Here is a 15572-nt window from a genome sequence, read left to right as displayed (position 1 = left end):
CTCTTATACAGCATTATTCACATGTGAATAATATAAATACAGTCTATTATACAGCATTATTCACATGTGAATAACATAAATACAGTTTATTATACAGCATTATTCACATGTGAATAATATAAATACAGTCTATTATACAGCATTATTCACATGTGAATAACATAAATACAGTCTATTATACAGCATTATTCACATGTGAATAACATAAATACTGTCTATTGTCTATTATTCAAGTACAGTCAAAAATATATGCATTATACAGTCTGTATGAAGGACTTTTTGTGTCGTTCCGTGTTGCATTTTGGGAGTCTGAGCCTTTGGAGACTTCTCCTCTCTGACACCACCGCCAGAGAGTCCAGCTGCACTCCCACCACATTACTGGCCTTCTCTACCAGCTTTATTTTGAAGTGATGTACAAAGTACACGAGTACTAGTACAGTAAATGATTCTTGTCATGCAGCGTTGCATATCCTTTTAAAAGGTCATCTCAAATGAAATAATCACAGCAGAATATTTTGTTGGTAAATGGAAAAAGCACGCATCACATCGGTTCATGGCAAGAACTAAAGTGTTCTCTCCCTGATGCTCTCTAATGTGTCTGACATTGTTTATTTGATTCTCTTTTAACCTTTAATTATCCATGCAAGGCAGCTGAGAATGCTGGCCTGGCCTGGCCATTGATTATACTTCAACACTGAGGTCGGCAACACAAACTGTTGAAAGAGCCATATTGGAACAAAACTACAAAACAACTAATATGTCTTATATAAGTGTTATAATGAAGACAACACATGATGTAAGTGTCTATATTAGCCTACTATCAAAATGACTTTCAAAGTCTTATATAAGTGTTATAATGAAGACAACACATGATGTAAGTGTCTATATTAGCCTACTATTAAAATGACTTTAAAAGTCTTATATGAGTGTTATAATGAAGACAACACATGATGTAAGTGTCTATATTAGCCTACTATTAAAATGACTTTAAAAGTCTTATATAAGTGTTATAATGAAGACAACACATGATGTAAGTGTCTATATTAGCCTACTATTAAAATGACTTTAAAAGTCTTATATGAGTGTTATAATGAAGACAACACATGATGTAAGTGTCTATATTAGCCTACTATCAAAATGACTTTAAAAGTCTTATATAAGTGTTATAATGAAGACAACACATGATGTAAATGTCTATACTAGCCTACTATCAAAATGACTTTAAAAGTCTTATATAAGTGTTATAATGAAGACAACACATGATGTAAGTGTCTATATTAGCCTACTATCAAAATGACTTTAAAAGTCTTTTGTAAGTGTTATAATGAAGGCAACACATGATGTAAGTGTCTATATTAGCCTACTATCAAAATGACTTTAAAAGTCTTATATGAGTGTTATAATGAAGGCAACACACGATGTAAGTGTCTATATTAGCCTACTATCAAAATGACTTTAAAAGTCTTATATAAGTGTTATAACGAAGACAACACATGATGTAAGTGTCTATATTAGCCTACTATCAAAATGACTTTAAAAGTCTTATACAAGTGTTATAATGAGGATAACACATGATGTAAGTGTCTATATTAGCTATATTAGCCTACTATCAAAATGACTTTAAAAGTCTTATATAAGTGTTATAATGAAGACAACACATGATGTAAATGTCTATACTAGCCTACTATCAAAATGACTTTAAAAGTCTTATATAAGTGTTATAACGAAGACAACACATGATGTAAGTGTCTATATTAGCCTACTATCAAAATGACTTTAAAAGTCTTATATAAGTGTTATAATGAAGACAACACATGATGTAAATGTCTATACTAGCCTACTATCAAAATGACTTTAAAAGTCTTATATAAGTGTTATAATGAAGACAACACATGATGTAAGTGTCTATATTAGCCTACTATCAAAATGACTTTAAAAGTCTTTTGTAAGTGTTATAATGAAGGCAACACATGATGTAAGTGTCTATATTAGCCTACTATCAAAATGACTTTAAAAGTCTTATATGAGTGTTATAATGAAGGCAACACACGATGTAAGTGTCTATATTAGCCTACTATCAAAATGACTTTAAAAGTCTTATATAAGTGTTATAACGAAGACAACACATGATGTAAGTGTCTATATTAGCCTACTATCAAAATGACTTTAAAAGTCTTATACAAGTGTTATAATGAAGACAACACATGATGTAAGTGTCTATATTAGCCTACTATCAAAATGACTTTAAAAGTCTTTTGTAAGTGTTATAATGAAGGCAACACATGATGTAAGTGTCTATATTAGCCTACTATCAAAATGACTTTAAAAGTCTTATATGAGTGTTATAATGAAGGCAACACACGATGTAAGTCTCTATATTAGCCTACTATCAAAATGACTTTAAAAGTCTTATATAAGTGTTATAACGAAGACAACACATGATGTAAGTGTCTATATTAGCCTACTATCAAAATGACTTTAAAAGTCTTATACAAGTGTTATAATGAGGATAACACATGATGTAAGTGTCTATATTAGCTATACTAGCCTACTATCAAAATGACTTTAAAAGTCTTATATAAGTGTTATAATGAAGACAACACATGATGTAAGTGTCTATATTAGCTATATTAGCCTACTATCAAAATGACTTTAAAAGTCTTATATAAGTGTTATAATGAGGACAACACATGATGTAAGTGTCTATATTAGCTATATTAGCCTACTATCAAAATGACTTTAAAAGTCTTATATACTGTAAGTGTTATAATGAAGACAACACATGATGTAAGTGTCTATATTAGCTATATTAGCCTACTATCAAAATGACTTTAAAGGTCTTATATAACTGTTATAACGAAGACAACACATGATGTAAGTGTCTATATTAGCCTACTATCAAAATGACTTTAAAAGTCTTATACAAGTGTTATAATGAGGATAACACATGATGTAAGTGTCTATATTAGCTATATTAGCCTACTATCAAAATGACTTTAAAAGTCTTATATAAGTGTTATAATGAAGACAACACATGATGTAAGTGTCTATATTAGCTATATTAGCCTACCAACAAAATGACTTTAAAAGTCTTTTGTAAGTGTTATAATGAAGGCAACACATGATCTAAGTGTCGATATTAGCCTACTATCAAAATGACTTTAAAGGTCTTTTGTAAGTGTTATAATGAAGGCAACACATGATGTAAGTGTCTATATTAGCTATATTAGCCTACTATCAAAATGACTTTAAAAGTCTTATATAAGTGTTATAATGAAGGCAACACATGATCTAAGTGTCGATATTAGCCTACTATCAAAATGACTTTAAAAGTCTTATATGAGTGTTATAATGAAGACAACACATGATGTAAGTGTCTATATTAGCCTACTATCAAAATGACTTTAAAAGTCTTATATAAGTGTTATAATGAAGGCAACACACGATGTAAGTGTCTATATTAGCCTACTATCAAAATGACTTTAAAAGTGTGTTTTGTGTACGTAGGATCTGAACAGCCGGGCTCAGGCCGAGGTGACAATCCGAGAAGCCCTGCGAGAGTTGGACTTGTGGGGAGCGGCGGCCACCTTCACCCTCACGGAGTACAGCGGCAGCAGCGGCAGCACTCTGACTATCATCAAGGACTGGAAGGACATCGTGAGCCAGGTACATGCACACCCAAATACTGTTTGGCTGCAATGAAGTAATATACACTAGTATTATAGTAATACCTCATATTAAAGTGTCAGAAGGAGTTCCAAGTTGGACTGAACTATTTCTTAGAAATGTGAATCGAGTCTTTTGAACGGCTCTTTTAAGTACACAATGAGAATCGATTTGCAGTATTTTATGCACTTGCAGATATGACATGGGAACATTGACAAGAAAATGAGTCAAAGGAAACGTACCAGCTTTTGGATTCACCTTTTGTTTTTTTTGTTACTTATATTATTAATTGTTTTTATTCATTTATTGTAATTCACTTTTCTGGCTGATTGTGCTAAAGTACACATTGTTCAAGCATACACACACCAGGTAGGGTAGTACGATTGTGTATTCACATTTGTATTATGTCCTAGTTTTTATTATAGTTTTATATGTGTTACTTTTGCATTTTTCCACTATTGTTAAAATTGTTCTTTTGAAACAACCAACTTTTTTCTCCTATTTAAAAAATGTATTCAAAGGTAAAAAAAATAATATATTTATATATATATATATATATATATATATATATATATATATATATATATATATATATATATATGTATATATATATATATATATATATATATATATGTATATATATATATATATATATATGTATATATATATATATATATATATATATATATATGTATATATATATATATATATATATATGTATGTATGTATATATATATATATATATATATATATATTACTATATGTATATATATATATATATATATATATGTATATATATATATATATATGTATATATATATATATGTATATATATATATATATATACATATATATATATTCAATTAACACAATTCACAAGGGAAAACAAATATATTTTCTTCAATTAAAAAAACGATTCTCTAGTATTAAAACAATTTTCTTCAATTAAAACGATTTGAAAGTAAAAAAAACAAATTTCTCCAATAAAAAAATGATTTGAAGTTAAAAAAATAAAACAAAACAAATCAAGTATAAAAACTAATTTCTTTCATTAAAACGATTTGCAAGTAAAATAAAAACTATTTTCTTCAACGATTTGCAGGTAAAACAAGTTATTTTCTGCTTCTTCTTCTATTGTTTTTTTTTCTACCTGAAGAAAATCGTAGTTTCACCTGCGAATCGTTGGAGCTTGGGCATTAATTTCACTCCATAAAGTCCTTGCATTTTTATATTTTATTTTTTTTCAAAATTAGAGACTTGAGACAGTTTTGCTTACAGTCCAATTTTAAACTCTTCAATTAACAACTTGCATTTCAACATGTGTCAGGTTCAAACACTGATGACATCTATTAAACAGACAAAGAAGCAAGGAATCAAACAGAGACACAACTAAATTTGGCTCAATGAGGAGAGCGCGTACACCTGCACCCTTGTACAGTCTGACGAAAGATTTTACGCCTCCTCTTTTATTTGGACTTTCCCTGATTACATGGCAACAGCTGTTTCTAAGGGAGGGGGGTCGTAAACAGCCATCGCCTTTGATTAAAAACAGTTCAAAGAAAATGGGGGGGGGGGTCAGGTCCTGCTTCCTCTCCGCTTTGTAGTTCTCGGGTCAAGACAAAATCTTCCTGTGGATTACAATACATCAAATAAACCAACACTTTCATGTCGCTTCCCATCCTACACAGTGGAGTTTTACAAGCCTTTTGCTTGGTAGGAATCAAAGACAGCTTTTGTCCTCTCGCAGGGCGAGCTGAACTCAATGTAACACAAAGTTTTGTGATAACTTAGATACAATTATTCTGACAACATGTTTATGACGAAGAGATAACATTTAGTGTGCATGTAGCGTGCTTAGTCTGGAGGCTAAATACACACGGTGTTTTGTGTAACTGTTGTTTAGTGTTGATATTCTTTGCTTAGTTTGATAAATGTTGGAGCAGTTTGCTTCATCAGGAGGGTGAAGTCGCTCAACTTCAAGTGTTGGATTTAACTGTGTTGGATCACTGGCTGCTGGTGAGGGCATAGAGAAAGGGGCATTTTTCTACTAGTAGACGGCGTTTAAGATTGAGTGTTTCACTGCTAATTTAATAATATATTTATATTGAATATGGATTTTAAATATGTATCTAAATAGGTGGTTAATTGGTTAGGTATTTATGTATTTGCATATTGGGTTTTCTGCTGCATTTATCTATTGTGTTTAAATGTATTTTATATGTATCTTGGTGCATTTATGTTGAGACAATTTATTTAAAATCTGTTTTAACTTAAAGGGAAAAGATGTGTCCATTACCTTGCACTTGTTTAATGGTTAAGAGTTTGATAGCCTAATTAATAATTGTAAATTATGGGATTGATAATTGATTGATTTTTTACAGCATGTTAATCTTGTGGTGTTTTGTCCTTAAAGGTTTTTCACCTACTAAAGAAGCTAAAGGCTACTAAAGACCGCTAATGACAGCTAAAGAAACTAAAGTCTACTAACACTGCTAAAGACTGCTAAAAAGACTAAAGAAGAAAAAAGAAGCTGTTTCTTGGTTGGAAAAACTGTTGCAAACTAAAGGAAAATAAAAGGAAAAAGTAACTACGGTCTGGTCTTTTGAGTGAAATCCAGAAGCCACATTCAGCATTGGTACATCCCTTCAAGTGTGGGATAAGCACAGCGAAAAAAGCAAAACACTTGACAGTTGTTGTATTGCACACTGTGTCGAGCGGAAATGGCCTATCATAGCAGCACAACGGCTATGAAGGAACATTTGAAAAGAAAACACCCGACAGCGTTCTTGCCATCACCATCAACTAGTCAATCGTCCGCGTGAGTATACGTTGTCATCATTACACAAAAACATGAATGTGTCATTTGTATCTGCGTTGTAAATTCATAAACTAAAACGCCGTTTCGCTCTGAGAGGCGCGTTTGGCGTGCCTGTTCAGTGTTTACAAAGACGCTAACCTTAATTAGTTGTGCAAATACCTTTTACAACATTAACAGTTACATATACTATGTACAAACCAACAATTAACTTTCACTTTAATCATACTATCATTGTTGTGTTATTAAGCAAAATAAGCAAAACTTTTACGTTTGTTGAAATGTTTACACTGTTACAGAATATTTCGTTTTGCACTTTTTTGTATTGGATGTTTATCTTTATTTTTGTACATTTTAAAGCAAAATAAGCAATATCGTATTTTCCGCACCATAAGGCGCCCTGGGTTATAAGCCGCGCCTTCAATGAACGGCATATTTCAAAACTTTGTCCACCTATAAGCCGCCCCGTGTTATAAGCCGCATCTAACTGCGCTAAAGGAATGTCAAAAAAACAGTCAGATAGGTCAGTCAAACTTTAATAATATATTAAAAACCAGCGTGATGTGGGCGCGCATGGAGTCGTATATCAACATGGACGGAGCTGCGTGAAAAAAGCCACCCGGCCTCTTCGCGTAAACTTCCCTTAACCACTCGCTCATCTTTTCTTCATCCATCCATCCCTTCGAGTTAGCTTTTATGATGACGCCGGCTGGAAAGGTCTCTTTTGGCAAGGTCTTCCTTTTGAATATCACCATGGGTGGAAGTTTCTGGCCATTAGCATGGCAAGCTAGAACCACAGTGAAGGATGACTTCTCATTCCCTGTGGTGCGAATATTCACCGTACGTGCTCCCGTTGTATCCACAGTGCGGTTCACAGGAATATCAAAAGTCAGTGGAACCTCGTCCATGTTGATAATGTTCTCTGGCCGGATGTTTTTTTCAGCTATCTTGTTTTTACAATATGCACGGAAAGTAGCCAGCTTTTCTTGAAAGTCTTTAGGCAGTTGCTGTGAAATAGTAGTCCGTGTGCGGATGGAGAGATTGCGTCTTTTCATGAACCGGAAACCTGTCGCCATTTTGTGGTCTTTACAGATGTAAACACACAAAGGAAATGAAACGTAATATCCGCGCGCTTCTTCTTCTTCTACGCGGGCGGGTGGTTGCTTACAGTAGAAGAAGAAGCGCTTCCTGTTCTATGGGGCGGGTACTTACCTTGGCGGTTGCTTGCGTAGAAGAAGAAGCACTTCCTCTTCTACGGGGAAAAAAGATGGCGGCTGTTTACCGTAGTTGCGAGACCGAAACTTTATGAAAATGAATCTTAATATTAATCCATATATAAAGCGCACCGGGTTATAAGCCGCACTGTCAGCTTTTGAGTAAATTTGTGGTTTTTAGGTGCGGCTAATAGTGCGGAAAATACGGTACTTTTACTTTAGAAATGCTTATACTATTGCAGAATATTAAGATTTGCACTGGATGTTTACTTTTATATTTGCACATTAAAAAGCAAATAAGCTACTTTTAATTTTGTTATATGTTTTAAATGTTTACATTGTTACAGAATATTTTTTCATGTGGCCATACTTTTTTTTTTGTAAATAAGTCATGCCTTTTGAAAAAAACTGGCCTACATTTATTTTTTCATCTTCATTTTAAATAAAAAAAAAAATCGGTAAAAGGAAAAATAATCTATAGATTAATCGAAAAAAATAATCTATAGATTAACCGATTAATCGAAAAAATAATCTATAGATTAATCGATAGAAAAATAATCGTTAGCTGCAGCCTTAGATTCCTACTTCTTTTGTTTCTCTGTGACACTTAAAATGCAAACCTGAAGCACCCTTGAAATGATTTTAGACCCAAAAAAAAAAATCCTCCAGGACACCTTTGCAATAACCATTTTGATTTACACTATATTGCATTACTGAATGTCCTTATGAGAATACCTTTGAGTAAATTGAGCTATTAATCCTACATCATTTTCAATCTGATTTAGCGCCTTTTGAAAAAAAAAAAAAAATCCTCTGTGGGACGGCAGATATAATAATGGATTTAAGAGAGCGGCGCCTTTCTTGCTGACTGGAAGCACAACGTCGGCAATTTTCTGGTTAGAAGCTGCGCAACCGCTCGAGTTACTTTGAAAAACTCGTATTGCCAAACTCATACCTGCCAACTACTCCGGTTTTCCTGTAATTAGTACGGTTTTCATCAACCTATTCCGGGTTACGGTTGCAGTGATAAAAAATACGTTTTTTCATTAATTAAAAAAAAAAAGGGTGAAAACTACGCGAATTGCACCTTGTGCAGACAAGATTTTTCGATCGGACACGGAGGAATTAGCCATGTAAAAGACCACGTTGGGACAAAAAAACACAAGTCTAATGCCGTTGCTAGCGATACAAGTGGAAAACTTTCAACGTTTTTCGTCGCCCAAACAGATTCTTTGGATGTGATAAATGCCGAAGTTTTATTTACGGAGGCAATAATTGAGCATGGACTTCCAATCGCACTGGCTGATCACATGGGACGGTTAAATGTTTGTAATGCAACCTTTAAAAATCATTACGCGGTGATCGCGGTCCCAAAAATAAACTTTTCTTGCATGATAATGTCCAGAAAAACTCACTTTATATTACTATAGAGTCCTTTTAACGAATGAGTTTGATGGTTTATCACAAACCTTAAATGAAAGAAGTCCTTTGTTCTCCTGCACCATGCATGCGCTTTGGCCTTGCTTCGTGTTTGGTGCGCAATCCTGTCGGCTGTATTTCACAGCAACGTCTTTGACAACTTGAAGTGGCATAAAACATTTAAAACAAAGGGGTTATAGGAACAATCACTTTCAGTGTTTTATGCCACTTCAAGTAAACTTATCATAAAGTTACCATATCATTTTTGCAGTATGATCAATCTGATAGAATACATTTGGATTTTAGCCACAAAAAGGTAATGACACCAATGTTATCTATTGGAATTGTTTAGTACTGTTATACTGTTAAAAGTGTTTATACTATTTATGCTTTCAAGTCCAAGTTGAAGAAATCTTGTTAAATGTTGACAGCATAACTACCAAAATACAGAAGTATGTCCTTAATATTTTTGCAGTGCTATTTCTGTTGAAAAGTTCAAATGATTACATTAGAGATGTGATGTGCCACTTTTCAAGTGTCTGATGGCTTCAATTAATTTTCATGAATTTTTCATATTTTGAATTCTTTTGAAAGGCTTACAAAAAAACTACATTTGAATTGTAATTCCATGCTATTGACAGGACTATTAATTTTAATGGAGTTCGCTTACCATGTTTACAGTATGATAATTATGATAAAAATGTGAATTTTAGGCACAGAATATTTTTTTACAATTGAACAAGGCAGTAGATTATACAAGCTTGGACAGAAAGTTAAAAATGACACCAATTTTTTTTTTTAATGGAATTGTTTAGTACTGTTTTACCATTTGTTTACTGTAAAAAGTGTTTATACTGTTTATACTTTCAATTAACAAATTGAAGTCTTGTGAAAGGTTGACAGGATAACTGGCAATAACTGTCAAAAAAATTTCAAACTATTGAAGTTAGCTTACAGAATAAACATGCCATCCATCCATCCATCCATCCATCCATCTTCTTCCGCTTATCCGAGGTCGGGTCGCGGGGGCAGCAGCCTAAGCAGGGAAGCCCAGACTTCCCTCTCCCCAGCCACTTCGTCCAGCTCTTCCTGTGGGACCCCGAGGCGTTCCCAGGCCAGCCGGGAGACATAGTCTTCCCAACGTGTCCTGGGTCTTCCTCGCGGCCTCCTACCGGTCGGACGTGCCCTAAACACCTCCCTAGGGAGGCGTTCGGGTGGCATCCTGACCAGATGCCCGAACCACCTCATCTGGCTCTTCTCGATGTGGAGGAGCAGCGGCTTTACTTTGAGCTCCTCCCGGATGACAGAGCTTCTCACCCTATCTCTAAGAGAGAGCCCCGCCACCCGGCGGAGGAAACTCATTTCGGCCGCTTGTACCCGTGATCTTGTCCTTTCGGTCATAACCCAAAGCTCATGACCATAGGTGAGGATGGGAACGTAGATCGACCGGTAAATTGAGAGCTTTGCCTTCCGGCTCAGCTCCTTCTTCACCACAACGGACCGATACAGCGTCCGCATTACTGAAGACGCCGCACCGATCCGCCTGTCGATCTCACGATCCACTCTTCCTTCACTCGTGAACAAGACTCCGAGGTACTTGAACTCCTCCACTTGGGGCAAGATCTCCTCCCCAACCCGGAGATGGCACTCCACCCTTTTCCGGGCGAGAACCATGGATTCGGACTTGGAGGTGCTGATTCTCATCCCAGTCGCTTCACACTCGGCTGCGAACCGATCCAGTGAGAGCTGAAGATCCTGGCCAGATGAAGCCATCAGGACCACATCATCTGCAAAAAGCAGAGACCTAATCCTGCAGCCACCAAACCAGATCCCCTCAACGCCTTGACTGCGCCTAGAAATTCTGTCCATAAAAGTTCAGAACAGAATCGGTGACAAAGGGCAGCCCTGGCGGAGTCCAACCCTCACTGGAAACGTGTCCGACTTACTGCCGGCAATGCGGACCAAGCTCTGGCACTGATCATACAGGGAGCGAACTGCCACAATCAGACAGTCCGATACCCCATACTCTCTGAGCACTCCCCACAGGACTTCCCGAGGGACACGGTCGAATGCCTTCTCCAAGTCCACAAAACACATGTAGACTGGTTGGGCAAACTCCCATGCACCCTCAAGGACCCTGCCCAGAGTATAGAGCTGGTCCACAGTTCCACGACCAGGACGAAAACCACACTGTTCCTCCTGAATCCGAGGTTCGACTATCCAGCGTAGCCTCCTCTCCAGTACACCTGAATAGACCTTACCGGGAAGGCTGAGGAGTGTGATCCCACGATAGTTAGAACACACCCTCCGGTTCCCCTTCTTAAAGAGAAGGGGAACCGGAAACATGCCAATCAACCCATATGATTTTTGCTGTAATATTTTTGTTTTGAAAAGTCACTGTGACTGATAGAAAAGTGATGGTTACAGCAACATTTTAACCTGTCTGAATGCTAATTATCATTTTGCGTCGGGGGGCGAAGCCCTGAACCCCCCACCAGGACTTTGTCCTGGACCTACCGGGGCCTGCGGCCCCTGGACCCTGGCTACTAGGTTTTTCTGATTTCAAAAGTTGGCAGGTATGCAAACTTCATCGCCCGTTAAAGTACATTTAATCGTTGCTTGTCCCTCTTAAAACATCACCATTTTACCATGTGCAAAAGCAGTGAAGTTGTCACGTTGTGTAAATGGTAAATAAAAATGATTTGCTAATCTTTTTCAACTTATATTCAATTGAATAGACTGCAAAGACAAGATATTTCATGTTCACACTGAGAAACTTTGTTATATATTTTGCAAATATTATCTCATTTGGAATTTGATGCCTGCAACATGTTTCAAAAAAGCTGGCACTAGTGGCAAAAAAGAGTGAGAAAGTTGAGGAATGCTCATCAAACTAAGACTGCAGCTATCGATTATTTTTCTATCGATTAATCTATAGATTATTTTTTTCGATTAATCGGTTAATCTATAGATTATTTTTTCGATTAATCTATAGATAACTTTTCCTTTTACCGATTATTTTTTTTATTTAAAATGAAGATGAAAAAATAAATGTTGGCCAGTTTTTTCAAAAGGCATGACTTTTATTTACAAAAAAAAAAAGTATGGCCACTCAGTCAACATTGACAACAACATGACAAAATATTCTGTAACAATGTAAACATTTAAAACTTTTAACATTTAACAAAATTAAAAGTAGCTTATTTGCTTTTTAATGTGCAAATATAAAAGTAAACATCCAGTGCAAATCTTAATATTCTGCAATAGTATAAGCATTTCTAAAGTAAAAGTATTGCTTATTTTGCTTTAAAATGTGCAAAAATAAAGATAAACATCCAATACAAAAAAGTGCAAAATGAAATATTCTGTAACAGTGTAAACATTTCAACAAAAGTAAAAGTATTGCTTATTTTGCTTAATAACACAACAATGATAGTATGATTAAAGTCAAAGTTAATTGTTGGTTTGTACATAGTATATGTAACTGTTAATGTTGTAAAAGGTATTTGCACAACTAATTAACGTTAGCGTTAAAGAGGAGCGCGTCTTTGTAAACACTGAACAGGCACGCCAAACGCGCCTCTCAGAGCGAAACACTGTTTTAGTTTATGAATTTACAACGCAGATACAAATTACACATTCATGTTTTTGTGTAATGATGACAACGTATACTCACACGGACGATTGACTAGTTGATGGTGATGGCAAGAACGCTGTCGGGTGTTTTCTTTTCAAATGTTCCTTCATAGCCGTTGTGCTGCTATGATAGGCCATTTCCGCTCGACACAGTGTGCATACAACAACTGTCAAGTGTTTTGCTTTTTTCGCTGTGCTTATCCCACACTTGAAGGGATGTACCAATGCTGAATGTGACTTCTGGATTTCACTCAAAAGACCAGACCGTAGTTACTTTTTCCTTTTATTTTCCTTTAGTTTGCAACAGTTTTTCCAACCAAGAAACAGCTTCTTTTTTCTTCTTTAGTCTTTTTAGCAGTCTTTAGCAGTGTTAGTAGACTTTAGTTTCTTTAGCTGTCATTAGCTGTCTTTAGTAGCCTTTAGCTTCTTTAGTAGGTGAAAAACCTTTAAGGACAAAACACCACAAGATTAACATGCTGTAAAAAATCAATCAATTATCAATCCCATAATTTACAATTATTAATTAGGCAATCAAACTCTTAACCATTAAACAAGTGCAAGAAAATGGACACATCGTTTCCCTTTAAGTTAAAACAGATTTTAAATCAATTGTCTCAACATAAATGCACCAAGATACATATAAAATACATTTAAACCCAGAAACACAATAGATAAATGCAACAGAAAAGCCAATATGCAAATACATAAATACCTAACCAATTAACCACCTATTTAGATACATATTAAAAATCCATATTCAATATAAATATATTATTAATTTAGCAGTGAAACACTCAATCTTAAACGCTGTCTACTGGTAGAAAAATGCCCCTTTTTCTATGCCCTCACCAGCAGCCAATGATCCAACACAGTTAAATCTAACACTTGAAGTTGAGTGACTTCACCCTCCTGATGAAGCAAACTGATCCAACATTTATCAAACTAAGCAAAGAATATCAACACTAAACAACAGTTACATAACACACTATGTGTATTTAGCCTCCAGACTAAGCACGCTACATGCACACTAAATGTTATCTCTTCGTCATAAACATGTTGTCAGAATAATTGTATCTTAAGTTATCACAAAACTTTGTGTTACATCAAACGCTTATTTGGAACATCCCACAAGTGAACAGGCTAATTGGGAACAGGTGGGTGCCATGATTGGGTATAAAAGCAGCTTCCATGACATGCTCAGTCGTTCACAAACAAGGACGGGGCGAGGGTCACCACTTTGTCAACAAATGCCTGAGCAAATTGTTTAAGAACAACATTTCTCAACAAGCTACCGCAAGGAATTTAGGGATTTCACCGTCTACGGTCCGTAATATCGTCAAAAGGTTCAGAGAATCTGGAGAAATCACTGCACGTAAGCAGCAAGGCTGAAAACCAACATTGAATGCCCTCCTTCAATCCCTCAGGCGGTACTGCATCAAAAAGAGACATCAGTGTGTAAAGGATATCACCACATGGGCTCAGGAACACTTCAGAAAACCATTGTCAGTAACTACAGTCGGTCGCTACATCTGTAAATGCAAGTTAAACTCTACTATGCACAGCGAAAGCCATTTATCAACAACACCCAGAAAAAGAAAAAAAAAAAATTCTCAGTTCGAACATGAAATATCTTGTCTTTACAGTCCATTCAATTGAATATAAGTTGAAAAGGATTTGTAAATCATCGTATTCTGTTTTTATTTACGAATTACACAACGTGCCAACTTTACTGGCCATTTATCAACAACACCCAGAAAAAAAAAAAAAACAGTTTCTCAGTTCGAACATTAAATATCTTGTCTTTACAGTCTATTCAATTGAATATAAGTTGAAAAGGATTTGTAAATCATCGTATTCTGTTTTTATTTACGAATTACACAACGTGCCAACTTTACTGGCCATTTATCAACAACACCCAGAAAAAAAAAAAAAACAGTTTCTCAGTTCGAACATTAAATATCTTGTCTTTACAGTCTATCCAATTGAATATAAGTTGAAAAGGATTTGTAAATCATCGTATTCTGTTTTTATTTACGAATTACACAACGTGTCAACTTCACTGGTTTTGGGTTTTGTAACTTGCCTTGTAAAAAGAGTAACACACATTTGAATACAAACTATTGTATAAAACAATACAATGTAATGTAGTACAAAGTAGTTTTATGAAGCAACATAATAAAAACGTACAGTATGGGAGAATTCGATTCTCAAAGTGACGATTCGATTCAATATTGATTCTCAATACAACACGATTCCCGTTATCTGTTATTTGGTGTATAAATTATAAATTAAATCTTTAGCTTTTCTTGGCTGTACGACGAGTACGCGTTATTTTAAATATTATTTTCAAAAATCAATGTTAATCAGTGTAATAAAAAAATAGAGCAACTCCAACACAATCTAATCTTCACAATACTTAAGAATAACATTTACAAAGCAATTGAGAAGACATACAAATACTATACTTAAAGAATTTAAAAACATTTAAAAAATTCATCAACAACAATAATAATAATATAAATAATAGTTATTTAATGTTTTTAATCCAAAAATTGGTTATTTAAAAAAAATAAAGATTTTTGATTCTTGAAAATGATGAATCAATTAAGAATTGTCATAAATAAAAATTGCGATTTGGACATGAATCGATCTTCTTTAGCGTCCCTCGTATTTACCTTAAAGAGTTGGCTTCTATGATATCTCCTTTCAGTCCCTTCCCCGTCAAACACACCATCAGTGGCCTAATGGTTAGAGTGTCCGCCCTGAGATGGGCCGAGTCATACCAAAAACTATAAAAATGGGAGCCATTACCTCCCTGCTTG

General features: G+C 35.0%; 1 protein-coding gene across 1 annotated transcript in view; it reads left to right on the top strand.

Moving 5' to 3' along the window:
* The window catches only part of dync2h1 (dynein cytoplasmic 2 heavy chain 1), a 437107-nt gene that overhangs the window by 162329 nt on the left and 259206 nt on the right, over positions 1-15572 (top strand). The window contains exon 27 of the mRNA XM_061925863.1: positions 3508-3666. Coding sequence (XP_061781847.1) covers positions 3508-3666 — 159 coding nt within the window. The remainder of the gene's footprint in view (positions 1-3507; positions 3667-15572) is intronic.

The sequence above is a fragment of the Nerophis lumbriciformis genome, linkage group LG30, assembly GCF_033978685.3.
Source record: "Nerophis lumbriciformis linkage group LG30, RoL_Nlum_v2.1, whole genome shotgun sequence".
NCBI classification, from domain to species: Eukaryota; Metazoa; Chordata; class Actinopteri; order Syngnathiformes; family Syngnathidae; genus Nerophis; species Nerophis lumbriciformis.
The sequence above is the reverse complement of the archived record's forward strand: the minus strand, read 5'-3'. Positions and strand labels throughout refer to the sequence as shown.